The sequence below is a fragment of the Ostrinia nubilalis genome, chromosome 21 (genome assembly GCF_963855985.1).
Source record: "Ostrinia nubilalis chromosome 21, ilOstNubi1.1, whole genome shotgun sequence".
Taxonomy (NCBI): domain Eukaryota; kingdom Metazoa; phylum Arthropoda; class Insecta; order Lepidoptera; family Crambidae; genus Ostrinia; species Ostrinia nubilalis.
Genome location: NC_087108.1, coordinates 11,443,345 through 11,470,361, shown reverse-complemented (window position 1 = coordinate 11,470,361; position 27,017 = coordinate 11,443,345). Strand labels below are relative to the sequence as shown.

The window sequence follows — 27,017 nt, the reverse complement described above, 5'->3', positions numbered from 1 at the left end:
CCTAAATAAACGTTTTAATAAATAAGTAAGTCAGAACCTTATTAATTTTATAAAGATTAAGAGTGCCAACCCTAACACTCAGTTGAAGTGTAGGTATTTAACTCGCCGAAAGGGCTAAGTTTCCGTACTGCTTTAGCTCATATATCTACTGTGCTATAACAGTCACTCTTCCTTGCGCGATGCAATTCCTTTGTGTTCGTCAATAAATCGAAAATAGACGGAGCACGAGTCAAACGCTCGAAGCGCGCTCGTTCGAGACTCGTTAAGTCGGTCCACACCTAAACGAAATTTGTTTTCATGCCTCGCTCGTGCTCAGATTCGCGTGGATGTTCTGATATAATAAATTAGTATAAAAATATTTGTTTCGGACCTCAATAATCCTTAATATCAAAATGTTGTATGTTGCAATGTGAAGTAAATATACGCTGCAATCTTAAACTAGGCGCAGACCATCGATTTTTCGCCGGCTGATAGTTTAGTCGGGCAGTTGATCAGTATGGGCATGTATGGAAGTGCGCACATTACACCGAGTTGAATTGGCCGATTCTTCATTCAAATTAAGATCGGAACCAACTATCGGCCAACTAAAAATCGGTGGTCTGCGCCTAGTCTTAGGGTAATTAGGTGTGGACTTCCTCGATTAAGTACTTAGGCATCTGTGCTGTGTCACAGGAAAGCCGCTCTTCCATAGCATAACATTGTACAAAACCCCTATACAAACAGTTTTATCTTTTTATTAGTAGGTATTCTTAATAGACGTAGTCTTATCATCCTTACCGATTTCCCGCCTTTTGTATTTATCTGTGCACTAATATTACTATTTATGTATGTTTATCTAGACAATTTTATGCAGCTTACTATTTTATTTATTTTACCAATGGTCCGTGACCCTCACTCGGCATGGGGCACACTGAAAACCAGCGCCGTGGCCTTCGTCACCGTGGGCCACGGCATATGCTGAGTGGGGTCCCGTTGCAGTGGGCATCTTGTTGGTGAATGGGTGGCACTGCTCAGTTTACTCTTGTTTTTATTTTTTCTTCTTTTATTATTATGTGCCACTGTCATGTCTATGTAATTGCCTGTATTTGTGTGATGTCCATGGTAATAAATGTATCTTTCTTTCTTAAAATCTCCATTTTTGTCACAGGAGCGCGCCCGCGCGGCGGCGATGGGCTACGAGGACCCCACGTGCGAGAACGTGGACGCCACCACCGCCTCCTTCCACCGCTGCCTCAAGGAGATCCTCAGCAGGGTCAAGGTTAGTCGAGTAACAGTAGCAAAGGGACAGTAGTAGTGTGGGATTGTCACGCCTCACAATCTAAAACTTACGCACTCTACACGACCTAATTCAACCAGACGCAGGTTAGCGTACAATCCTACATTAAAAATAAAAAAAAAATCTTTGGACAATTTCACACAGCGCCAGCTAGCCCCAAAGTAAGCAACTTAATGCTTGTGTTATGGGTGCTAGCTTAACGGATATACTACTTATATACTTTTTTTTTAAAATACATAAATATTATACATAGTCACACCCAGACCCGTCACAGAAATTAAAATTCATCATTTCAATTTCTGCCCGGCCGGGAATCGAACCCAGGACCTCTCGGCATAGTAGCCCGTTCTGAACCACTACACCAAACGGCCGACATTACATTGTAGTTTTTCCCGAACACTATAATCCGGGCCTTTTCAATTCAAAACGAGAGTGAATAGGCACTTACAAGGCTCTCCCGCCCCCTATCTGAAACTTTCAGTGTTTGGCTGGTTTTAGTGTCACGCGGACTGTCGGTGCGGATCGCTCCGCACAGCTGATCTGTATGAACTGCTAGGGAGCGAGCGGTTCCCCCGGACCGCATTACTCTAAAACGTTCCCTAGAAGTTCATACAGATTGGCCGTGCGGAGCGGGTCCACACCGGACGGTCCGCGTGACACTAAAACCAGCCTTTAACGGAATCTGTTGTGTTGGACGAAAGTTACGATTACGAGCATATAGTATCTCATCACCGGCTCCTCCCACCGTTACCTCAAGGAGAACCTCAGCAGGGTCAAGGTGAGTCAAATACAACGGGACTATTCCCACCTCTCGTTCCCACCGCTGCAACTCCTGTGTAGCCAGGATCTAGCTTGACCACCAATAAAAACCCAACCAATGAGGGTAAAGTTTGTTCCGGGAAAAAGTTAACTATCATTGGACCCGCAACAAAATTAATCAGAAGAACATAGGAGGTGTTCGTAGTTAAGATTCGACTTCTCTCCATTGCAAAGCGGATAACAAAGTCGTCAGTCTCCCGATCTCGCTCATGCGATATGCAATTGATAATCTGGGTTTCTTTCCACCATGAGGGCGAGACCTATCATCTATAAAAAGACCGGAGTTTTTTGGGACTTGGATAGATGGCATAAGTTAGTGTCCTAGGGTACGCTCCACAATCTATTCTAGGCAAGCGCGACATACTTTCGTGGCACTGCTTCAGGCTATGGTTTATGGTTCCTACTTAGCTAGCTGATACATGTAGGTATAACAAAACATAGGTTGTACTTGTAAGTTTAATGTATTTTCTCTTAAATAATTCTGATTTTTTCCACCCACAGACTGAGAAGACTGGACTGGGCATAATGGTGGCGTCGCACAACGAAGACACCGTCCGCTATGCCATCCAGCTCATGAAGGAGCACAGCATCAAGCCCGAAGACAAGGTCGTCTGCTTCGGTCAGCTGCTGGGCATGTGCGACCACATCACCTTCCCCCTTGGTAAGTACCCCCTACATTATAGGACCACCACTAGTACGAGGACATGATGCTACGCCATCCAGCTCATGAAGGAGCACAGCATCAAGCCCGAAGACAAGGTCGTCTGCTTCGGTCAGCTGCTGGGCATGTGCGACCACATCACCTTCCCCCTTGGTAAGTACCCCTTACACCACCATTAGTCATTGACGAGGTCTAGTCTTCTCGGATACCTAGAAAGAATGGGAGAGGATCGTGTGGTGAAGCGTACTTGGGACGACCAAGTGGCTGTCGACTCAGGTAGCGCTTTAACCTGTGTGATCTCCACGTCGATTAACTGGCAACAGGTGGTGCAGAACAGACCCGAAACTCATACGCCCGTATTTACAAACATTACTAAGAGGTCTCACAGTGCGCGTGGACGCACAGGGTGACTTACGAACCAATCACAGAGCTCTATTCAACGCTGTGCGTTCGATTTGCTGCTTCACTTAAGCAAGCATCATAACCATACCTACATACCACCTCTGTAACAAACAAACGTGGTCGACCCAGGCAAACTTGGCGGCGCACTGTAGCGGACGAGGCGAAGAAGATCAGCAAGACCTGGAGCGAGATCAAGCGAGAAGCTCAAGACCGAACGAGATGGAGGACTGTTGTGGACGCCCTCTGCCCCATCTAGGGGACATAGGACCATAAGTCAAAGACCTCTGTAACATTATAGATGCAATAAAGAATTGAGTATTGAGTGAATACGGGCGTTATTGTCGGACGCTAAAACTCACTTTGAGTCGCTGCGTCAGCTAAGTTAGTTTTAGTAGTCATTGACATAACATATGGGCATGTGCGACCACATCACCTTCCCCCTAAGTGAGTACTCTCCGATAGTATAATTATGTATATCTTCTTCTTTGTTGCTACACTCTTGTTCCTGGTCGGCACATCTGGTTTGAGGGTAAGCTTCACAATCCGTCGTCATTCCTCCAGCGTTGCAGCCTTTCCGGCAGAGAATGGTGACTGAGTTAGTTGCGAAGCTACTTGCCAAATGTTGGTTTCGAAGCGCTGGTAGGGCAAAAAGATTATGAGACATGTAAAGGCTCCATAAGAACAAAACTTTGAAGTTTAAGAATGTAGATGTTTGACCTTTTTTACCTTTACTCTCGTGGAGTGGACCATTGAGTGCGGTTGTGAACTGATCAGTCCAAAGAATAGACGAAAATTCTGCTGCTGCTTGGGTCCCTAAAAATAACCCTAAATACGCCAATGACTTTCTCATTCATCAAATTCATTTTACAGATCAGAATGGCCGCCATTTTTTGGATTCCTCGGACTTGAATATCAAAAGCTTAATAAATAATGTTTTTGTTGCAGGTCAAGCCGGCTACTCAGCATACAAGTACGTCCCATACGGCCCCGTGGTCGAGGTCCTCCCCTATCTGTCGCGGCGCGCCAACGAGAACCGCGGCTTCCTCCAGAAGATCAAGAAGGAAAAAGGCCTCCTCCTCAAGGAAATCTTCCGCCGAGTATTCACCGGACAGATGTTCTACAAACCAGAAGGCAAGTACACGCCAGTGTAAATCGAACTGTGTTACGGTGTGCTAGAATCTAATTTGCCGCGTGTCAATTCGAAGGGTGGACTGTCAACCAGTGGGCTGTATGGCGTCTCAATGTAGTAAGGTTGGAGTTTTTTACAAACTTGGCCTGCGCTGCCGTGCGCCCGGCGTAGATGGCGTGAGAAGTTTTATTTATTAGACATCACACTATAGTCATTGATATGATTTTTTGATAACAATGCATTTAAATATTTAACGGAATTCAAACAAATTCGTAATGTAAATTTTTGTTAATTTGTTCATAAATTAATTTAATTTATTAATTATTCAATAAAAATGTTTATAATTGGGACGCCATAATCATGACTGACGTTTTATACGTGGAAAAGAGACGCAGGATGCGTTCGTCTCTGTCGTTTACAGTGTTGTCAGATGCTTCGTTCAGTATTGTTTACTATAAAAAATATTATTTATGATTTTTGTCAACGCTTATTCGTGTAGTGTAAATTTAGATCGCCGTTTAAAGTTGATGTTAAATTTAATAATAGTCATTGTGTTTTTACATTACGTCCATTATACAATAATTATGTCATTTGATAATATTTATTGAGGTTGCATTTTGTGAATAATTTAATTGAGCAACCTGATAACGATATTGTAACGGTCACTAATAAATAACTTGAAATAATTTCTAGGATGCCATTGTAATATGAAGTTTTCGTATTTCAATGCACACAGATTTCAACTTGGCTGGAAAACTGCCATGCGCCCGTTTTGTAAAAGTATCTTTATTTGCCGAAGTTTTGTTTTGGACAATAATGATATAGAGTAATAGGTACACGGTTTTAGGGATTTGAAGTACTCGTAATGTAAAAAAAAAGTTGTTGGTCGAATGATTAAATCGTTAGTAAAATTATAGGGAATTTGTGATTGCGAGTCTCACTAATGCTTCAACCACACCAACGCGTGCAGATCGCCACTGGCGCGACCATAGGCCAATGACAGGTCGCGTGGACTGTCATGGGTCGCGCTACCTGTCATTGGCCTATGATCACGCCGGATGGCGATCTACACGCGTTGGTGTGGTTGAAGCTTAATATTGACTTTAGCTAGGTCAGGTTAAACCGCATTAAAGGCAAAATTACGGCAATATTATATTGTCTCCAAAGACTAAAATGCCCTAATAGTAACGCCTATACATTCGTGAGACCATAGAGTTAGGCGGAAAAAGTTTTCTTTTTCGTAGCTCGTAATGTGGCAAAGGAATAACATTTTTATTCGTCTTTTATTCTCGATTCTTGTGCCATGGAGATAATCTCGAAATGGAAAAAAATGCGGATTAGTGATTTTCGATGCTGAAAATCTGTTTTTTTTTTATCCACAACGAGGAAGCTCTTGGCTTGTATCTCACCTGATGGTAAGTGATGATCAGGCTGAAGGTGGAAGCGAGCTTCACCCGGAATCCTTAACGACAGAGGAACTGGCTATCTTACCTCAAACTGCCGGAACACAACAATGCTGTTAACATTGTTGTTATGGCGACAGACTTGTGACGGGCGGTGTCAAATCGGTAAGACTCGATTTTCACACGAAAATACTTACCATATTTTCTATTTTTCGAGATGTTCTATTGTTCGAGAATCGAAGTTAGGCAGAATCTCTAGTTCGGACGTGTCGTCCTTGTAATCGTATCTACTCAATTTACTTACAAATGAGCATTTTTATAATAATTTTTGAAAGTGGTTCGTTATTTGCATTTTACACTACGTTATTAATTCTCTAAGAGATCTGACTATTTATTTGTGTACACCTGAGTCTCAAAGTTTAATCTAAACTTTAAAGAGTTATAAGAGTTGAATACTTAGTTATAATCAATGTAAATATGTACCCTCATAATTTAAAAGTATCAATACTTTTGCCGAGTGTCTTAATATCTATTAATTTACATGTTTTATAACTCTTTAGATTTAGTTAGACTGTATTATAATCTCATAGATCTCGAGTTGATATGCCAAGCACGAAAACTAGTTAGAATTTTCCCAAAATCCCCCCTAATGTGTTCACGTTGGGGACGATTGGGAATAATATTCATGTGACGGAGCAAAAGTTAAAATACCATTTTCTCCTCGTCCTCGTGTTTGGCGTACTGAGTGTATCCTGTCTTTGTCTAGTCGAGCTTAAACTTTAACGCCAAAACAGTTTTCTTCTCAGAAAACTGCATTTTGGAAAGACCTTTACTCGACTGCATTCGATGGTCGTGATATTGCTGTGGTCAGTTCCTACACTTATTTAGGTTTATGGATTGATTGTACCGTCACAAAACGTTGATATTAAAATGCTGCTTAGTTTGATATTCTAATTTAGGCGATTTAAAAGATCAATTTAGCTTTATTAAGCAGACTAAACGCAGTTAACGCTACACAGAATCACTAGATAGTTTACTATCAATCTTATAAATTATCAGGATATCAAACTAGGTGAAGTAAGAAGAACGATATTAATAAACGTAGCTGCGAATTGGACGCTATCATTTTTTAAATCTGACCATGTTTATAATGACGTTTAATTATTATTAGTTCAGTCAGTCATAACTTCATTGTTTTCTAGTTTTTTAAAAAATCAGTCACGGCGTAACACGACCACAGAAGAAAATGTTTTTACTGAATAGAACTAGACTGGACTGATGAAGTGACTTGCTCAAAAAAAAAAACATTTTGAAAGCGTCCAAAGCCAGTTATGGATATGGATAAAACTATTGTCACTACTGTATTACTAAATTATCGTGAGTTCGTTGTACGTTTAGTTCCAATTGTATTTTGTTTTAGAACAATGTTATTACTTCTTATTTTAATTTATAAGCGATTTATAGTTTTCATTATCTTCGCTAATTAATTATGTGATGCTATTTTTAGATTATTTTACGAATAGACTTTTAATAAAGACAAGGCTCGTTTTGATGATTTTCTTTTATTTTATTCCTTTATATCCTGTTTTTATACTTATGTATGAATTTTTTATTTTCACAAGTTTCCTTTCGCGACATATCATTTTTAATCGACTTTACCAATACAATTAATAAATGCCTTATGTTTTACTTCTCTTTTATTTCAATGAAATATGCGAATATGAATTCGTTTTGTTCTTAAAATTTGCTTGCATTGAAATGTGCTTGCATGACGGTAGACTGTAAAATGTATGTATAAAAATGACAATCATTTAATTTTATTATAAGCCTATTATTATATATATACTATATTATTCCCATATGCCTCCCCAGAGATAAACCAAGTGGTGGCATTTGGGAATGAAGGCTAAGATGACATTTTTTGGTTCAAAAATGAATTAGTAGTTATGTAACGACTTTATAAAATAAGGCATAGTCAAGTAGATATAAACAAACAATAGGTAAACATTTACCATACCTACGTTTTCTTGTAGATTAGGGGCATTTGCTACTTTAACTTTACACTGAAATGAAATTGACGATTTGGAGGCATAGTTGACGAAAATTATATCAGACAATAATATATTCGTGTATGTATGTTAACTATATTGTATGTATGGGTCTGCATTACTACTTATCATACGCCCTCTTTCTAAGTCGTAGATTTTTGCTTGCCACAAACGAGTAACAATATAAGATACAACAAACAAAAAAAGTAGAACGCGTTTCATCGGTGTCTCTTGTGTTTGAAACCAAATCATGTCCGAATTATTTAAATACTAACATTCCCTTGTTTCGCTTGTTATAAGTCTTAATAATTGTAATCGGATAAAAATATAAATTAAAAAAGAAACTTCAATAAATAACGAATGAATAATAACTTAAGCTACAATAATAATCCATTGCAAGCATAATATTCACAAATAATGTATCTATGTATGTATGTATATATAGCCCGACCAGGAACATAAAAACCCTGGCATAGAGGCGCCTCAATTGCATTTGATAGTGCAACACTGAGTACAGTCGTACCTGTGTTAAATTAATAGGATAAATTTATGTATCAGGATTCAGGATTACGGGCTAATTTGATATTTTCATAAATTAACGAAAAAATATTATTAAAGGTAACCTGGTTTAAATAAATTAAATGAAACCATCAATCGACCTAGTAGGATTTATTTTATTATTCATCAAAAATCAAATTCAGAACTTGAATATTCAACTGCAATGTCTGCTCATGAACGCTTCAAACTCGGTACTTCTTTCCCAATTCCATAAAAATCAAAACTTAGAAAGTGACAAAAAACTTTAAAATAGGTAGTTGAAACAAACTACAGCTAATTTTCATAGTGGACTGTACTATACGATAAACATGTCAGTCAATTTGACAACCTTTGTCGGAATCATTTTATTCAATGAAAATATTGTCCAAACCCTTAGTATTTCTCTTCGACAAATACATTAACACATTGTGAACCACTTTTCTTTCACGACTATAAAAATATTTTAGCATTTTAATTCACAAAATCAATTGCACACATTTAAAATAAACTTTGACAGCAATAGACTGACATGCAAGGTGACATGTCAATGAAGTTTTCAGTTACTGTTGCCATTAAAAGAAATTAGTACCATTAGTTTTCCGCAACATGGCGAGGGTTTTTATGTTCCTGGTCAGGCTATAAAAGTATTTAACAGCAGCAAGCACAATCATTGACGATGAATTAGGGCTTAGATTAAAAATATTACGAGAAATAAATGTTAATGTTGAAAATGTGTTTTTATTTATTGTAATACCTAAGTCCAATTCTTTGTTTTATTTTTAACAGAATAGATTTATATCTATGACGAAAATAATATTTTTATCAATTTAAAAAAATTATAACTAAGTGGTAAATAGATATATTTTTTTAAACTTTTTCGGTGGGGCAAATGGGAAAGACAGATAAAATCAAAATATTTTTTGTCAACAAGGAGTTTATTACAATTTTATCGCGAATACACACATGTCATTGTCTATACATTCAGTTCGGTTATTCAACACACATTCAAATATTTGAGATTAAGTTTAGGAAAATTAGAGCACAGCATGTTGATTATTAAAAAAAAATGAATACTTACAGTTTCAGTTTCATTTTGAGGAAATTAACAACTTAAATAAAATTCGCATGCGCTCATTTGCCGTCAATAATACTGCACACATTAAAATGAACACCCTGTATTATTTTGTTCATTATGAAGTGATTAAACAATAAAATTAATTAAAGGAAATACATTAAATAATTTAAAAAGGAGTTCAATGATCAAACCTGTTCACAATTTCACATGTCTTGACTAGCGTTCGTTTACAAAATTTGTGTAAAAATACACGCTAATTTCAAATATTTTAACAGGTATTATGTTTTACTATACCTATTAAATGTATAATAATAACTATCAGAATGTGTACTGTACAGTGTAATTTTATGAAGAAAAAGGAAGAAATGTATATGTATTTTCTAAATAATATACCAAAATACCAAATACAGATTAGAGTATCAGGGTATTATTATATTAGTATAATTATTAATAGTTAGGTAACATATTGTTATAATAAGGGTCATATTTTTAAACCAATCTCAGAACTATGGTGTTTTAGTGCGGCATAGTATGTAGGTATTCATTGATCTTAAAACTAGTGTTACAATATACATTTTTATATGACTGATTTAATTTATTTCGAGTTTCATTTATTTAATTTTAGTTTGATTATTGGGCAAGTGTTATTCTTAAAAGCGAGACTGGTCTTATAATAAGAACATAGAAAGAGATCACAGTTTATCCTATACGGCTTAAGGAAAGGCCTCGATATATTTACATTATTAATATTACCTTTATAATAATTATTTTATTTTTCAATTCAATACATTCGTACTTAGGGGGCGTCCATTAATTACGTGAGACAATTGTACCTTTCTAATAAAAATCACTAATAATGTAGCTAGTTAGATGGTATAGAATAAAATGTCACTATCATCATAAATAAAATATTTTTTTTACTTAAGATAACCCAGTTTTCTGACAATTTTGTGATATTTCCCGAGACCCCCCCTCTCCCCCACGTGAGATTAGTGAGGTTTTTGTTGATCCCCTCCCTCCCCTACAAGGCTCACGTAATTAATGGACGCCTTTACTACAATTTAATCTTAAAAGCTTACTTTGTTATAAAAAACCTTAATTAATTAAGATAAATTATACATTCTTATGTTTGTATGAAAAAGTTAACAATTCGTAGAAATTTTAATATTCACAAAAATATTTCCTTAAATAAGTATTTAATATTTTTGTTTTTGCGTTAGATTAATTATGAACAATGATTATGTTAGTACACAATTTTGAGGCTTTAGTTTCTATAGCCTCATAAATTTATATTGACTTAGATAATAATTATCTATTTATAGTAGGTTAATAACAATAATCCCGAGTTTATTATCGGTTTGTTCTATTTGCGAGTGTATTATAATTTATTGGGACTTAAATTCTTTAGTAGGGCATTTGGCACAAGGGGTCCGTTGGGAAAAAATCTTATCACGTGGTATGGCAGTGCTACAGAGTATATCAACGCCACTAATATGGGCAAATGAGACAATGTTTCGTTTTGTGCAGGACGTCAGTCGAGGTTTTGCTTTACAAGACTGCATAGTAACTGTTAGGTGTTACTAGTTTCCATAGCAGCAATTAGCTACCTGTTGCCAGGCCTGGCTCACTCCGCGCGGTACATCCGATAATTACCTACAGTGAAGCGCCCCGCCGGCGGGTATTATATCAGTCGAGTGTCACGCGCGCGCTCGTCAGGACGCTGGCGTGCGTTGTAGTATGTACCTAATTCTATGATCAAAGTATTCTTTAAAAATGGACATAAAGAGAAATAAATATTGTGCGGGGTTCGGGTGTTTAAATTCGAAAAGAAATCTACACCGGATTTATCTTTTTTTTCGCTTCCCAAAGATGCTGAAAGGTATGTTGGTCATGTAGGTAATCAATAATTCTTAGGATAGTATAGGAACCTAACCTACCATGACACTGCTCAGAATGCGTTCGTTCGTTTCAGCCAAATGACGTCCACTGCTGGACAAAGGCCTCTCCCAAGGTTTTCCATAATGAATGCGTACTTACCTACATACGTACCTCATTACATAATAAGTAGATTAATTAATTTTTCACTAGACAGCAACCCTAACAACGTAAGAAGAGTTCAGAGGCACGCGATAGAAAGAGACAAAACTTGTAGGTGAATAAAATTGTAGGTACGTAGTGCTGTGCGAGCTGAATTCCACTGTATCGCGTCGTAGCAAGACTCGCATTTATTTAAATCGTCTTGCAGAGTAATCCTTCTGTACCTGTACTATTACTTATTCTGTGCTGTTGCTAAGATCTATTACTACGGGGCTATTGTACCGCGGTTCAAAACGTTCAATTTGAAGGAGCCTAGGGGCAAATGGGAATTTTGTAATTATTGAGTATAATAAACCACACTACACGCCAAAGCCTTGGTTGTGATTTGGCTGCTAGAGTAACGTAACTGTTGGTAATTGTAATTTTGATTCCAAATCAAGTAGAATGTTCCGTGTGCGGTTCTGCAAACACGCGACTTACGTCCCGTTCAAAACGATTCATTTAATAGAGCCTAGGGGGGCAAATGGGAATTTTGTAGAAATTATTGTGCATATACCACACTAAACGCCAGAGTCTTGGTTGCGGCACGGTGGTCGCTAGCTGATCACGTGACACGGCAGCTCCTCGCCGTCATCGGGCGCGGCCGCCGCGGCCCTTCGCTAGGACCTGTGGCGCAAAGCTTCACCTGAAAGAGTGGTTTGATCATTATTTTATTAGGCATTAGGCTTATTTCAGAGTGGAGTGGAGCGTGTAAATCGAAACGTATGTGGTCGCCAGTTGCGTTCACAGTGCTCCAGCGTGCCCGCATGGTTTGAAACTTAAAGCTTTTAGACCTGTGTCGCCGCCGCTCCACTGCTCGCAAAATTTGAGGCAGAGGCCTTAGAACTGATGGCCGTTGGGGTAGAAGTTATCGTGTGGCGACCACGGACCGATAGAATTTTCTAGTCTATCCCCTTTTCTGTTAATTCCCCGCCATCATGGGCAGTGACTGACGTTTTAGACGCTTCATATCTCGAAGTACAGTTAGTGTCTCCGCCAAGATGAGATGCAATATTGGCTCTCCTCTTGTCTCGGACTAGACATGGGTTGTGAGAGTAGGTAGAAGTGAACTGACAGTAACCTTGGACGCCATGGGCGTATCCATGGAATTCGCTTTGAAGGAACTAAGTCAAACTATCTGACTTAGGCCAGAAGCTGGGTACCGTACACTGTTACACCCATGTTGGACGCTATATATCTTGAGGCAAAATAGAGACCCCGCCAAGACAAGCTCTCCGCTGCCTAAGCTCGAGCGCGGCGTGCACGGCCAACGCAGCGGGCAGCGCGCCAGGGTCACCTTAAGGGTCTTAGGCCTCAGCCTCGAGTTTAGCGGGCAGCGGGTCGGGAGCGGCGGCGGCGCGGGAGCGGGGCGGGCAGCTCGCGCGGCGCTTTAGCGGCGAAGTGTTGTGTTCGGGGTTGTGTTGTCGAGATATTTGTTTTTATTCGCAAACGAAATGTCTGAACAACGGCGACAATTTTATTTCGATTCAAATTTATTCCTAACGCTCGATTTATTGTGGGCAAAAGAAGGAGTGCGCTGCCCGCTCGTTGCCCGCTCCCTCGCCGCTGCCCGCTCGTTGCCCGCTCCGGCGCCGCTGCCGCGCCGCTGTTTTCGAGAACCGGTCTCGCGACCGCGGCGGCGGCGCGGGAGCGACAGGATCTTATGCGTAAAATGAAATAGACCGGTTCTCGAAAACAGCGGCGCGGGAGCGGGCAACAAGCGGGCAGCGGCGCGGGAGCGGGCAACGAGCGGGCAGCGAACTCCTTCTTTTGCCCACAATAAATCGAGCGTTAGGAATAAATTTAATTCGAAATAAAATTGTCGCCGTTGTTCAGACATTTCGTTTGCGAATAAAAACAAATATCTCGACAACACAACCACGAACACAACACTTCGCCGCTAAAGCGCCGCGCGAGCTGCCCGCTTGTTTCGAGAACGGGTCTGCGTTGCCCGCCCCGCTCCCGCGCCGCCGCCGCTCCCGCCCCGCTGCCCGCTAAACTCGAGGCTGAGGCCTTAGACGCTCTTTAGCTCGTTAGAGCTCCCGCTAAGGCGAGGTAGTAGTATTGTCGCAGTATGCTCTCCTCTAGCGTAGCAGTAGCGCCTCGCGAAGACAAGCTATCTTACGTCTCCGCTTCCTGAGCTCAAGCGCGGCGTGCAGCGTCATGGTCATCTGACGTTCTAGCTAGATGTTACATATTTCGAGGCACAGTAGAGCACCCCGCCAAGATGAGCTATCATACCTCTCCTCTGCCTAAGCTCGAGCGCGGCGTGCGCAGTTAGAGCGGCAGGCAGCGCGACGGCCAGCGCTCTTCCTTTTGGTCTTAGACGCTCTTTAGCACGTTAGAGCTCCCACTAAGTCGCAGTATGCTCTCCTCTAGCGTAGCAGCAGCGCCTCGCGAAGACAAGCTATCTTACGTCTCCGCTTCCTGAGCTCAAGCGCGGCGTGGGTTGCCAGCGCGGCGGTCATGGTCATTTGACGTTCTCATCATCATCATCATCATTTCAGCCATAGGACGTCCACTGCTGAACATAGGTCTCCCCCAATGACTTCCACATCGCACGGTTGCATCCAGCGCCTTCCTGCTACCTTTATCAGGTCGTCGGTCCACCTTGTGGGTGGACGTCCAACGCTGACACGTCTGTCCACGTCTGACGTTCTAGATGCTAGATATTTCGGGGCACAGTAGAGCACCCCGCCAAGATGAGCTATATTACCTCTCCTCTGCCTAAGCTCGAGCGCGGCGTGTGCAGCCAGAGCGGCAGGTAGCGCGACGGCCAGCGCGCCATGGCACCTTCTTGGTCTTAGACGCTCTTTAGCACGTTAGAGCTCCCGCTAAGGCGAGGTAGTAGTATTGTCGCAGTATCCTCTCCTCTAGCGTAGCAGTAGTGCCTCGCGAAGACAAGCTATCTTACGTCTCCGCTTCCTGAGCTCAAGCGCGGCGTGCAGCGTTATGGTCATCTGACGTTCTAGCTAGATGTTACATATTTCGAGGCACAGTAGAGCGCCCCGCAAAGATGAGCTATATTACCTCTCCTCTGCCTAAGCTCGAGCGCGGCGTGTGCAGCCAACGCGGCAGGCAGCGCGACGGCCAGCGCGCCATGGCACCTTCTTGGTCTTAGACGCTCTTTAGCACGTTAGAGCTCCCACTAAGACTGTCGCAGTATACTCTCCTCTAGCGTAGCAGTAGCGCCTCGCGAAGACAAGCTATCTTACGTCTCCTCTGCCTAAGTTCGAGCGCGGCGTGCGCGGCCAGCGCGGCGGGCAGCGTCATGGTCATCTGACGTTCTAGCTAGATGTGTGCTAGATGTTACATATTTTGGGGCACAGTAGAGCGCCCCGCCAAGTCGAGCTATATTACCTCTCCTCTGCCTAAGCTCGAGCGCGGCGTGTGCAGCCAACGCGGCAGGCAGCGCGACGGCCAGCGCGGCGAGCTGTGCGCGCACGCATAGCAGCTGGCGCGCGCCGCAGCCCAGCGCCAGCCCCGCGTGCCGCGCGCCCAGCAGCCACGCCCACGCGCCGCGCCAGCCTGCGCCGCCCACGCACGCGCCCGCCTGACGGAAAAGAAATTCACTCTAAAGGATAAGAAATCACGGCGCGATTTGCGGTGGAACGCGACGCGCGTCAGTGGTGGAATTGCGGTGAGAAGCGATGACATTTATCAACGTTAGCAGCCCGACGCGATGTACCGTATCTGTGGTGTCAAGTCCCAGAAGAAGGAGAATTGACTATGAGAAGGGACATGGACCAGAGAAATTTGTAGAGAGTCAAGCAAAGCGCCCGGGGAAAGGAGCCCAGAGGAAGTACCCGCGCGTTCTCCCGAGATTCGGTTCGTACGCCGTGAGGCAGGAAGAACCTGTGATGGTGAGATTTGTTGCTAGTGTTACTTGTTATTTGTTGCTGGTGTTACCTGCAGCACGTCCCAGAGCGCAGCGCAGGCGCCCCAGGCAGCAGCGGCGACGGCGGGCAGCGCCAGGTCGGTGCGGGCGGCGCGCCAGCGGAGCAGCGCCAGCAGGAGCGACGCGTGCGCCGCCCGCCACCCGCGGGGTCCTACTGTCGCTAGTGTTACCTGCTGCGCCTGCGAGACCCGTCTCCGCACCAGCCGTCACAGCACCGAAGCCACGCTTCAGAATAGTGACGGCCCAACGCCCGCATCAAGAGAACACAGCACCAACACCTACTGCAAACATATGACTGCCTGAAAGCTCCCTGGCATCCAGGAACCGCCCGCTCGCTGGTCGTTCACTGGGCCTCGACCAACGTCGACTCACCGGTGGGCTGGTACCGCGCCGAGGGCGGGACAGTGGTGTCAGGTAGAAGCCCAGGCAGTCCGTCGCCTAAGCGACGACAAAACCACCGACTGGCAGTAGCCAGTCGAGATGCTGCACGGGCCATGAGCACAAGCTCGACGCCCGAACCGGCCAAGAAGGTCGAAGACCTGTGATCGATCGCCCGCGGGGACCTACTGTCGCTAGTGTTACCTGCAGCACGTCCCAGAGCGCGGCGCAGGCGCCCCAGGCAGCAGCGGCCACGGCGGGAAGCGCCAGGTCGGTGCGGGCGGCGCGCCAGCGGAGGAGAGCCAGCAGGAGCGACGCGTGCGCCGCCGCGCCGCCGGCCGCCAGCGCGCCCCGCCGCCCCCGTGCTGCTGCCATGCTGAGGGTGGCCGCTGCGAGCGCCTGCGATTGATTCCAGGTCAAACAATCAAAATCCCAGAGAAAATTTATGACATTCATATCTTCTAAATATATAAAAGGAGAAACTGACTGACTGACTGACAGATCAACGCACAGCCTAACCGGCTAAACGTAGGCACTTGAAATTTGGAAGGGACGTAGTTTAGGTACCGTAGAGGTGCACTAAGAAAGGAATTTCCGGAATTCCCACGGGAACGGGAATTAGCGGGAAAAACGGGACTCACGCGTACGAAGTCGCGGGCGGCCGCTAGTCTATACTAATATTCTAAATGCAAAAGTCTGTCTGTCTCGCTTTCACGCCTAAGAGTAGGCGCACACCGTTGATTTTTCGTCGGCCGATAGTTTAGTTGCTGTTGATCAGTATGGGCATGTATGGGAGTGCGCACACTACGCCGATTCGATTTTGCCGATTCTTCATACAATTTGAAATCGGGCACAACTATCGGCCAACTAAAAATCAACGGTGTGCGCCTACTCTTAACCACTGAACTGATTTTGTTGAAAGGACATTGTCAGAAACCGCCTAAAAAACCGCCCAAAAACATTAACCCATCATAATTATTTTCTATTTTTTTTAATACATTAAGCACCCTTTCGTTCTAATGGACACTTAAGCATTGAAAAATTAAATAAATAAGTCTTTTAACGTTTATTCTATAATACTATTACAACTTCCGGACGTTTTGGTGCGTGGCATGGTCTAAAACCTATCAAGTTCCATAATTTTTGCCGATAAAATCTGTACGAGGCATTACCGTACTTTATTGCTGGGAGTCCATGTATAGTGATGTTCCTGCGGCCATCATAGACAATAAAATATCGATTTTGATAATAAAATAAATCGATTAAACTGCTTTGAAGACTAGATTTGCGTTAAAAGCTAAAAAGATATTGACACTATTACAAGAAGCTATCTAAAGTGTCCAACTGGTCGAAGGTCGTAAATAAAATAAAAATAATTAGGACCATAAACTGATATTCATGGTATCATAACTGTAAAAGTGTCAGAATCCGATGTTGAATCCAATACCAGTTGAAGTGTGAGAAACATATCAACCTAGTATAGTTGCCAGTCTCTCATAATCTATGCCAATGAGGGTTTTCGCGATTGAAAAATCCGCCAGATGGCAATACGTAGACGTGAGGTCCAAATGCTGCATGATTGGTTATTTTTGACATGACATTGACAGATATCCACCAATCATGCAGCATTTGGACCTCGCGTCTACGTATTGCCATCTCGCGGATTTTTCAATCGCGAAAACCCTCATTCATAGCACATTAATAATAGACCAAATGAACTTTTATAGATTGTGAAAGAGAAGATAAAGATTTTATTATTTTATTAAAATTGTACGCGCCAGCATTAAAACCTCATGCAATTCAAACTCATGTCACACTATTCTATCACTCATTCTGACAGTCCTTTTCCTATCCTCTCCCTCCCACCTTCAGTCTCGCTCTCGCATCGCAACGCGCCGCTTCGCCTACCTATCTGGGCGTCAATACTAAATAAGTATCCAAAATAAACCAATTCAAATAAACCCAAATCGCGCGCTAAACTCATCTCAATAAAAATTCAAGTGTTTGTGAAAGTGAAAGAAGAACCAAGCTTGGACCGTCCTGTGGAGTCTGCTCAATCGAAGGTATCCCATCCCATTCCTATCCCAATCTCCTACAACTCCTTTCTGGTCCTACCGAGCCGCATGGTTCATTTCCTATCCTTTACACTTACAGAAAATCACAACTACACATTTTCACGCATCCGTCATTTTGACAACCCTCTAGAAAATTCTAGAAAATTCGCTCGTGACACATTCTTTCTGGAAAGTTCGATTCGTTTGACATTTGACACATTCTAGAAATTACTATTCGCTCAAACGTCAACTCGTTGTTTGTAAACACGTGTATTTTTTAAATTCAATCTTTTAAAATTTTATTTCAATTCAATTTCAAATTCGCTTACATACGCTACGCATTTTATTTTCCTACTGGATTATAAATAAATACGCACAACTCAACTCATTTTTAACGCTAGCTCTCGTGCGTGTGTTTGCTCACCTACAATACAATGGAGGGAGTAAAACGCAAAATTAATTTGCTTGAAGCTAAAAAAGAAGCGCTTTTTCAGAGGGTTCAGGAACTATACGACCTCAGCCTAAAGGTCTCCGACCCTCAGATTGAACAAATTTTCATGTCTCGCATGCATTCGATTGAAAAAACGAGATCGGATTTTCTTGATACCATTGACGAACTTAATTTGTGTTATATGAAACATGATGAGGAACTCAAACCTACATTTGCCGCACTCAACTCGTTTGACGATTTGTACTGTAACATCCTTTCGGTGCAAAGCTCCATCGCACAACTAAAGGCCAACACAGAGCGTCGCAAACAGGATTTCGTAAAAAAATTACCGCCTTTAGAACTAGTCTCTTTCGACGGAGCCCCTTCCAAGTGGCCCGTTTTCTACCAAAATTTTAAAACTCTTATTCATGAGAACACTGGTTTGTCTCCAGGTGAAAAGGCTCAATACCTTATAGGAAAACTTTCCGGAAAAGCACTTACAATTTGCTCGGGTATTCCACCTACTGGTGAGAACTATTACATAATTTGGAACAACCTATTAGAAAAATACCAAGACATAAGAGTACAAGCCTCTATGTATTTGGAACAATTAATAAACTTCAAATCGCAATCTTTAGATGAATTTTTGGAACAGTATTGCTCAGCTGAAGCTGCCTTACGACGTTTACAGATTGATGACCTTTCCGATTTCATTTTGACTCATATTGCTCTCAGTAAATTAGACAAAGACACTCTAAATTTATTTGAACAATCCATTAAGCACGTAAAAATGCCTACGTTTAATGATCTCAAGACTTTTATAAAAGAACAGAATAAGATCCATGCTTTACGCTTATGTTTTACGCAGAATAAGCCGTACGTTAATAATAAAACGAATTTCGCATCGCAGTCTAAAAACTCGAAACCGACACAGTCGTTTGTTTCTAATACAGCTTCTGGAGTAAAACCCAATCAACATTACTTCCAATCTCAACCGAATTCGCAAGGCTCATACACTCCATCCGCTGTACGCAAGAATTGTCAACTTTGTAAGACGGAACCTGAACATGCCCTGTTCAAATGCAGTTATTTTCTCTCGAAAAATGCGCCAACTCGCCACGCTTTAGTTACTAAATGTAACTTTTGTCTCAATTGTTTAGGCTTTCATAACATCAAAGATTGCAGATCTCAAAATCGTTGCTCAGTTTGCCAACGGAAACATCACACTCTTATTCATATAGATAACTTTAACGTGAATAGACCTATGACGTCACAACAGCTGACTTGCAGCGCGACGCTTTCGCCGACCGACGTATCCATGTCCGCGCACGGTCCGGTCACGCCGCCGTTGCAATCGATGCCAACCAACAATGTGTCTCTCTCTGCAGTCACGCCGTCGATCGCTGATGAATCTAGTACCACGGTCTTATTACCCACCGCGTCAGTGTATACTTATGACAATAATAAGACGTGTCAAAAATTACGCGTGTTTCTAGACACAGGTTCGATGAGCAACTTTATCACAAATAAATGTTGTGCGCGACTGAACTTAAAAGTCAATCCGCTACCTACCACTATTAAGGGCATAGGTCAGTCTGAAAGTGTGTCGCTAGGATATGTATCTTTCACAATTGCCTCACGCTTTGATCCCAGGTGTAAATACACTATTAACGCACGCGTCATTGATACAATAACCGATTATTTACCTAATGTAAGGGTTGACATAACCCAGTTATCGCATTTACAAGGTCTTCCTATGGCTGATGACAGCTTCGATATCCCTGCTGAAATCGATTGTTTGTTAGGCAATGAGATATTCCCGCTTCTTTTAGGTAGTAATAAAATAACTTCACCGCAATCCTCTGTCATCGCCATCGAAACCACGCTCGGATATCTCGCTATGGGACGCGCTCAGTGCTACTCAGCTCATTCACGCAATGATAATAAAGCATTCTTTTGCAATGTAGACTCGCACTCATTAGAATCACTCACGCAACGCTTTTGGGAGCTTGAAAGTGTACCTACTAAGAGACACATCAGCCCTGACGATGATATATGTGAAAACATTTTCCAATCAACTCATTCTCGCGACGACTCTGGGACGTATACCGTTTCTTTGCCATTTAAACTCGACCCATCAGAACTCGGCGATTCTTACTTTACTGCTAGGCGTCGCTTCTATAACTTAGAGAAAAAGTTAGACTCAACTCCAGGCTTACGCACTAACTATAATGAAAATATTCAAGACTGTATCGATCGCGGTTTTCTGTCAAAAGTCGAAAACGCATCGAATTCAGAGGAAAATACTCCAAATTATTATATACCTCATCATGCAGTATACCGACCAGATAAACTCACTTCAAAAACTCGAGTCGTTTTAGATGCAAGTTGTAAAACAACCTCTGGAAAGTCGTTAAATGATGTTCTTTACACTGGCCCAAACTTACAAAGTAATATTTTTGATCTTTTAATTAACTTACGCATTTTCTCAGTCGCTTTATCTGCTGATATTGAAAAGATGTATTTCTGTGTAAAGCTTGATCAAAATCACCACCCGTTTCAACGCATATTATTTCGATTTGATCCTGAATCACCGATTGATACTTATCAATACAATAGGGTTTCTTTTGGCGTTTCTAGCTCGCCTTACCTCGCTATGCGTGTCGTTCGCCAACTCGCTGAGGACGAGCGCGCGAATTATCCTATCGCCGCGTCTGAAGCTCAATCCTGTATGTATATGGACGATTATGTCTCATCGATGGACGGGTTAGAAAAAGCTGAACAATCTTACCATCAAATGGTTAAGATGTTCATGGCCGGGGGGTTTAAAATGGTTAAGTGGATCTCGAACAACCCTGAGCTTATAAATAAGATTCCCGATTCGCATAAAAATCCACAGCTCGTCGATTTTGACACTGACTCAGAAATTACGACAAAAATCATAGGCATGCAGTGGCTTCCTAATGATGACGTTTTTCTTTACAAAATTAACTCTACTAACTCTGACCAATGCACAAAACGCACGATTCTTTCCGCAACCGCTAGATTATTCGACCCTTTGGGTTTGCTAGGCCCTGTGACAGCGTTTCTCAAACTCTTAATTCAAGAATGCTGGCAGCGCGAACTTGAATGGGACCAGCCAGTTCCAGACTCAATAAAAAATAAATGGAATCGGTTTGATAGTGAGATTAACTATTTATCGCAATTAAAAATATCTCGTCATATAGGAATCACCGCGGGTTGTCACGTCACTATCATGGGCTTCGCGGACGCCAGCGAAGTATGCTACGGAGCTGTAGTTTATGTGCGCGTGAGCTCTGATGCAGATTCACCCGGTGAAGTCTTTCTTATCGCATCCAAATCGCGCGTCGCGCCTTTAAAGAAAATATCTCTTGCGCGGCTTGAACTGTGCGCAGCGCTGCTCTTAACAAATCTTTTATTATCGGTTCGCGATAGTATAGAGAATCGTTATGCTGTTAACTCAATTTACGCATTTTCAGACTCGACTGTCACTCTCACGTGGATACATTCTCCCGCGTACAAATTTCACACATTTGTTGCGAATAGAATTACTGAAATTAATTCGAAACTCAACGCAAAAATTTGGCATCATGTTAATGGAAATGAAAATCCTGCAGATGTAATATCGCGACCTGTAACTCCTAAAGCATTATTAAATCAATTAAATTGGTTTCACTCTCCTCAATGGACAGCTCAGCCAATCTCGCAATGGCCTATCGAGCCATTTCAAGTTTCATCTAACAGTGTTCGACTGGAAGAGAAAACTATCGCTCTTGTTTCAGAGACAAACTCTCAATCGAACTCTCACTTTTTCGATCGATTAATTGATCGCATTTCCACGTACCCAAAATTATTACGCGCTACTGTGTACGTGTTACGCTTCGCTAAAATACTACGTTCAAACGGAGTGGTTACATCCTCTGATTTAGAACTCGCTGAACTCTATTTAGTACGCCATATACAGGCACTATTTTTTACTCAAGATATGCACGCAATTAAAAATAATAAACCCTTTAACAAATCGCTTCTCAAACTTAACCCTTTCATTGACTCTGATAATATACTTCGTGTCGGAGGTCGACTCACTCACTCTCAACTCAACTATGGACAAAAGCATCCAATCATTCTATCGCCTAAACATCGCTTCACTCAACTTTTAGTTGATTACTTTCATGTATGTAATTTACATACTGGTCCTTCACTTCTACTCAGTCTACTTAGACAGAAATTTTGGATACTTTCCGCACGTAACTTAGTACGTCAAAGAGTGCATCAATGCAATATCTGTTTTCGTTTAAACCCTAAATCTACAAACCCTCTTATGGGCGACTTGCCATCATTTCGCGTTTCAGAAGCTAAAGCCTTTGTTTATACATCGGTCGATTATGCAGGTCCCTTCTTTATTACTCACATTCGCCGCAGAGGTGTTAAAAGCCAGAAGGCTTATATTTGTTTATTTTGCTGTCTTACAACTAAGGCTCTACACATAGAGTTAGTTTCAGACTTAAGCTCTGATCTATTTCTCGCCGCTTTTCGTCGATTCATTTGTAGAAGAGGCCCCGTTTCCATGATATATAGCGACGGAGGTACTAACTTCATTGGCGCTAAACGCAAGCTTGACGAAATTTACGCTCTTTTGGAATCTGACTCTCACAAAAATTATTTAAGTTCACATTTGGCTGAACAACGCATTAAGTTTCTTCATAGTCCACCATATGGTCCGCACTTTAACGGCATCACAGAGATAAATGTTCGTTATGTAAAAACGCATCTTTATAAAGTTATTGGTCTTCAAGTGTTAACATACGAAGAGTTCAACACTGTACTTGTACAAATAGAAGGCTTATTGAATAGTAGACCATTGTGTGTTCTTAGCTCTGACCCATCTGATATATCCGCTCTCACTCCCAATCACTTTCTCAATATAACTCCACTGAAATTCTTACCAGTAGAGGATGTCTCTGATATTTCTGACAATCGGTTAACGCGTTATCAGTTAGTCAATAAATTAGTGCAAAGCTTTTGGCGTCGCTGGAGTCAGGAGTATTTAACTTCTCTACAACGCCGTGAAAAGTGGAATACGGTGACCAAACCGATAGATGTGGGCTCTGTTGTTGTTATAAAAGATGACAATGCGCATCCTCTTTGTTGGCCATTGGGTGTGGTTGTGGAAGTATATCCCGGAAAGGACAAAATCATTCGCACCTTAAAAATTCGCACTGCAACCGGTATTTATGTTCGGCCTGTAGTTAGAGTTTGTCCTCTTCCTTTACAGTAACTCAAATAATGCTCTTAACTTAATTTTAACTCAACTTTATTTTTAATTTAACTCAACTTTAACGCTTATTTAACTCAAATTTAACTCGTTTAGTTCTCTCTAACGCATGCTTTTTTGCGTTTTTAACTTTATTTTTTTTACAAACGCTACTCAATCTAGAGGAAGACCTCTAGGCCGGGGGAGTTGTACGCGCCAGCATTAAAACCTCATGCAATTCAAACTCATGTCACACTATTCTATCACTCATTCTGACAGTCCTTTTCCTATCCTCTCCCTCCCACCTTCAGTCTCGCTCTCGCATCGCAACGCGCCGCTTCGCCTACCTATCTGGGCGTCAATACTAAATAAGTATCCAAAATAAACCAATTCAAATAAACCCAAATCGCGCGCTAAACTCATCTCAATAAAAATTCAAGTGTTTGTGAAAGTGAAAGAAGAACCAAGCTTGGACCGTCCTGTGGAGTCTGCTCAATCGAAGGTATCCCATCCCATTCCTATCCCAATCTCCTACAAAAATCTTGCCACGAAGTAGTTTTTCAGTAGAAACCAGGATTGGATAATCGCTACAGGCAAGTATCAGAACATTTTATAAATATTTTTAATCGATTATATACTTGTGAATCGTTTTAATAAATTGTCATTTTACTTTTTCAATTAAAACTTTTTCAATCCCTAGTCTTGTCAAACTGTCATAATGTCAACAAATTATAAATGTCACGTCAGTTGACTCAATTTCAGTCTTCTGTGCGTTTATTGTATTTTTATTTCAATGAAATAGTGCTAAAGGGTTAGTACTAAAAGTGAAAGCCTTTTTAGAAAGAAAACCAATGTGGTGCCCTTATTATTCATACTGTTTGAAAGTTACAAGTCAGTGATACAGAGTTGCCGACATTATAACTCCGTAGTGATACCATACCAAAGAAGAAGTTTTCCTAAACACACACACTTGTGTTATTTTTATATGTGATCAAATAAAAAGGATTAATTCTACTGCTCAAATGGAATAACTTATCCCAAGAGACCGAATATAAAAAAAAAAACCTCTCCATAGAAATTATCACCATCACGAGGATGTGAATTTTTTTGAGAATTTGATATTGGTCCTGTAAGAAAAGTAGTTGTATTTCAGTAGTAGAATCAACCCTTCTTGTTTCATCAGCAAGAGTAACTATAAAAACGCCCTGTAGGTAGGTATTATTAAGCTGAAGAGTTTGTTTAGTGTCAAAGACTGTCACACAGTGTAACTTAAATTGGCATATTATGATAATGAACATAAAAACTTAAATAAATATTTATGTTAATATTTTTTGTATTTATTTATTTTCCCAAAGCTTCACAGTGACAGCTGAAACAGCAATACTGTTGTAAAACTAAACTTGGAACAAACTGTTACAAATATTTTACAAATTAAAATAAAACCGCATGTTGCTTTACTTTCTCGTATAGGTAATAAATGTAATTAATGGCTAGATTACACTAGTTTACAAAAAAAAAGTTTTTCTTTTACCCAAAGATAATTCATATTGGATGTGTTTTCTTACAGCCCCCTTATTACAAAAATATATGTCTCATATTTTTATCACGTCAAGTTTTTGAGATATCCACATTAACCTAAGTAAGCTGTCTTGCTAGCCGTATCAGAGTTTCTACTTTATTTTAATTGCGTGTAAGTATTATTTTAACATTTTACTTGTTTTAAAATGTCACCAAGGCAGTGTAAATTAAGCCCAAATAACTTTTGCTAAGTTTGTGATCAAATTATATTGTCAAAAAAGAAGAGACCAATCACTAAGCCGTAAAACGGGCCTATTTCTATTACTTTCTAATTTCGGTAACAAACCTGATAAAAAATGGGTTCCTGGTGTAGTGTGCGAAAATTTAAGAAGTATATTATTGCACTAGGCTGCAGGAAAAAGAAAACATATACGATTCGGCACCCCAATGTTATGGAGAGAACCAACAAATCACACTAATGACTGTTACTTCTGCCTCATTAAAACTACAGGTTTTATCAACAAACACCAAGAACATACAATATCCTGATGTTGCATCAGTCACAAAACCTGTGCTGCAATCTGAAGGAGTTCTTTATCCGTCATTACCCAGCAATTCCAGTAAGGGAAAGATGCTTGGTATTAATTTAAAGCAGTAGTGAAAAGTTTCCTGGGAAACTATAAAATCTGAATGAGAATTATGCAGAAATTGTTCCCAAATTATTGAGGAATTACCAAAGAATGGGTGTGAATAAGTCGTTAAAAATTCATCTTTTACATTCTCATCTGGATTTTTTTCCTGAGAACCTGGGAAGCGTGAGTGTTGAGCATGGCGAAAGTTTTCAGCAGGATTTGAAGGTTTTTGAGGAAAGATACTAAGGAATTGGGGATAAAAATATGTTAGCGGATTGCTGCTGGTCTATAATAAGGGAAACTGATACTAATTAGTATGAAAGAAGGAGTAACACGACTCATTTTTGGTTGTTTTTAGAGATAAATGTTTAAAATGATAAAAAATAATATTATCAATATTTACAAAATTTGACGTCCTAAATTTTTTCTAAGTTCAGTTTTTAAGTAAGGGTTAATAACTCTAACGATACATATCAGTTTCATCTCTGGGTAAAAAACCTTGTAAACTAGTGTTATTAATGTTACTTTGTTACCCTCAATAGTGAGGAGATCTTATAAAATGGTAACCCTGATTTTCATTGTCATTCAAGTGCTCTTTCTTCGCATAGGCTTCTGTGATTTGGCCAAGGGCCACACACATTGCGATAACATTATGCGACATTGATTTGACAGCAGCGAAGTGAAGTCTTGCGACTATGCAAAATGATACCCTGTAATCGTAGCGCATATAGACATAGACGGGGCGGGGCACATAGCTCGTAGAGCTGATGGCCGCTGGGGCAGGAAAGTTCTTGAGTGGCGACCACGAGCCGAAAGACGTAGCGTGGGCAGGCCTCCCACTAGGTGGACCAACGATCTGGTGAAGGTCGCGGGAGGTGCCTGTATGCGAGCGGTGCAGGATCGGTCTTCGTGGAAATCCTTGGGGGAGGCCTTTGTCCAGCAGTGGACGTCTTTTCGGCTGAAACGAACGAACGAACGATACGTATTACCACTATTTACCAGACATTACTATTTATTGCATACTCGCCGGATTACACGTAGGAGCATGCGCGTTACAGCTTCGGCCTTGCATTATTATAAGATCTTGTTCCGCCCTTTTACGAACTTCCTCCGTGAGGATATCCCCGCCGAATTCTATGATGAACCTATCAGAAGTCATATTCTGCAATGTCAACCCACCACAAGGTGGACCGACGACCTGATAAAGGTAGCGGGAAGGCGCTGGATGCAGGCCGCTACCAACCGTGCGATGTGGAAGTCATTGGGGGAGGCCTATGTTCAGTAGTGGACGTCCTGTGGCTGAAATGATGATGATGATGATGAAATGAATGAAAATGACAAATCTTCGAACGTGTATAATACCGTGCCAAAGTAATCATATAATTTTGGCACCTTAATAACTATTG

General features: G+C 41.4%; 2 protein-coding genes across 2 annotated transcripts in view; one reads left to right on the top strand and one right to left on the bottom strand.

Moving 5' to 3' along the window:
- Positions 1-7,242, top strand: part of LOC135082527 (proline dehydrogenase 1, mitochondrial) — a 38,420-nt gene extending 31,178 nt beyond the window's left edge. Inside the window, exons 10-12 of the mRNA XM_063977328.1 lie at positions 1,148-1,258; positions 2,597-2,756; positions 4,104-7,242. Coding sequence (XP_063833398.1) covers positions 1,148-1,258; positions 2,597-2,756; positions 4,104-4,309 — 477 coding nt within the window. The 3' untranslated portion in view covers positions 4,310-7,242. The remainder of the gene's footprint in view (positions 1-1,147; positions 1,259-2,596; positions 2,757-4,103) is intronic.
- A 7,358-nt stretch (positions 7,243-14,600) lies between these two features.
- The window catches only part of LOC135082395 (uncharacterized), a 211,957-nt gene continuing 199,540 nt past the window's right edge, over positions 14,601-27,017 (bottom strand). The window contains exons 7-10 of the mRNA XM_063977190.1: positions 15,907-16,101; positions 15,336-15,503; positions 14,787-14,979; positions 14,601-14,713 (exon numbers count right to left, since the gene is read on the bottom strand). Coding sequence (XP_063833260.1) covers positions 14,601-14,713; positions 14,787-14,979; positions 15,336-15,503; positions 15,907-16,101 — 669 coding nt within the window. The remainder of the gene's footprint in view (positions 14,714-14,786; positions 14,980-15,335; positions 15,504-15,906; positions 16,102-27,017) is intronic.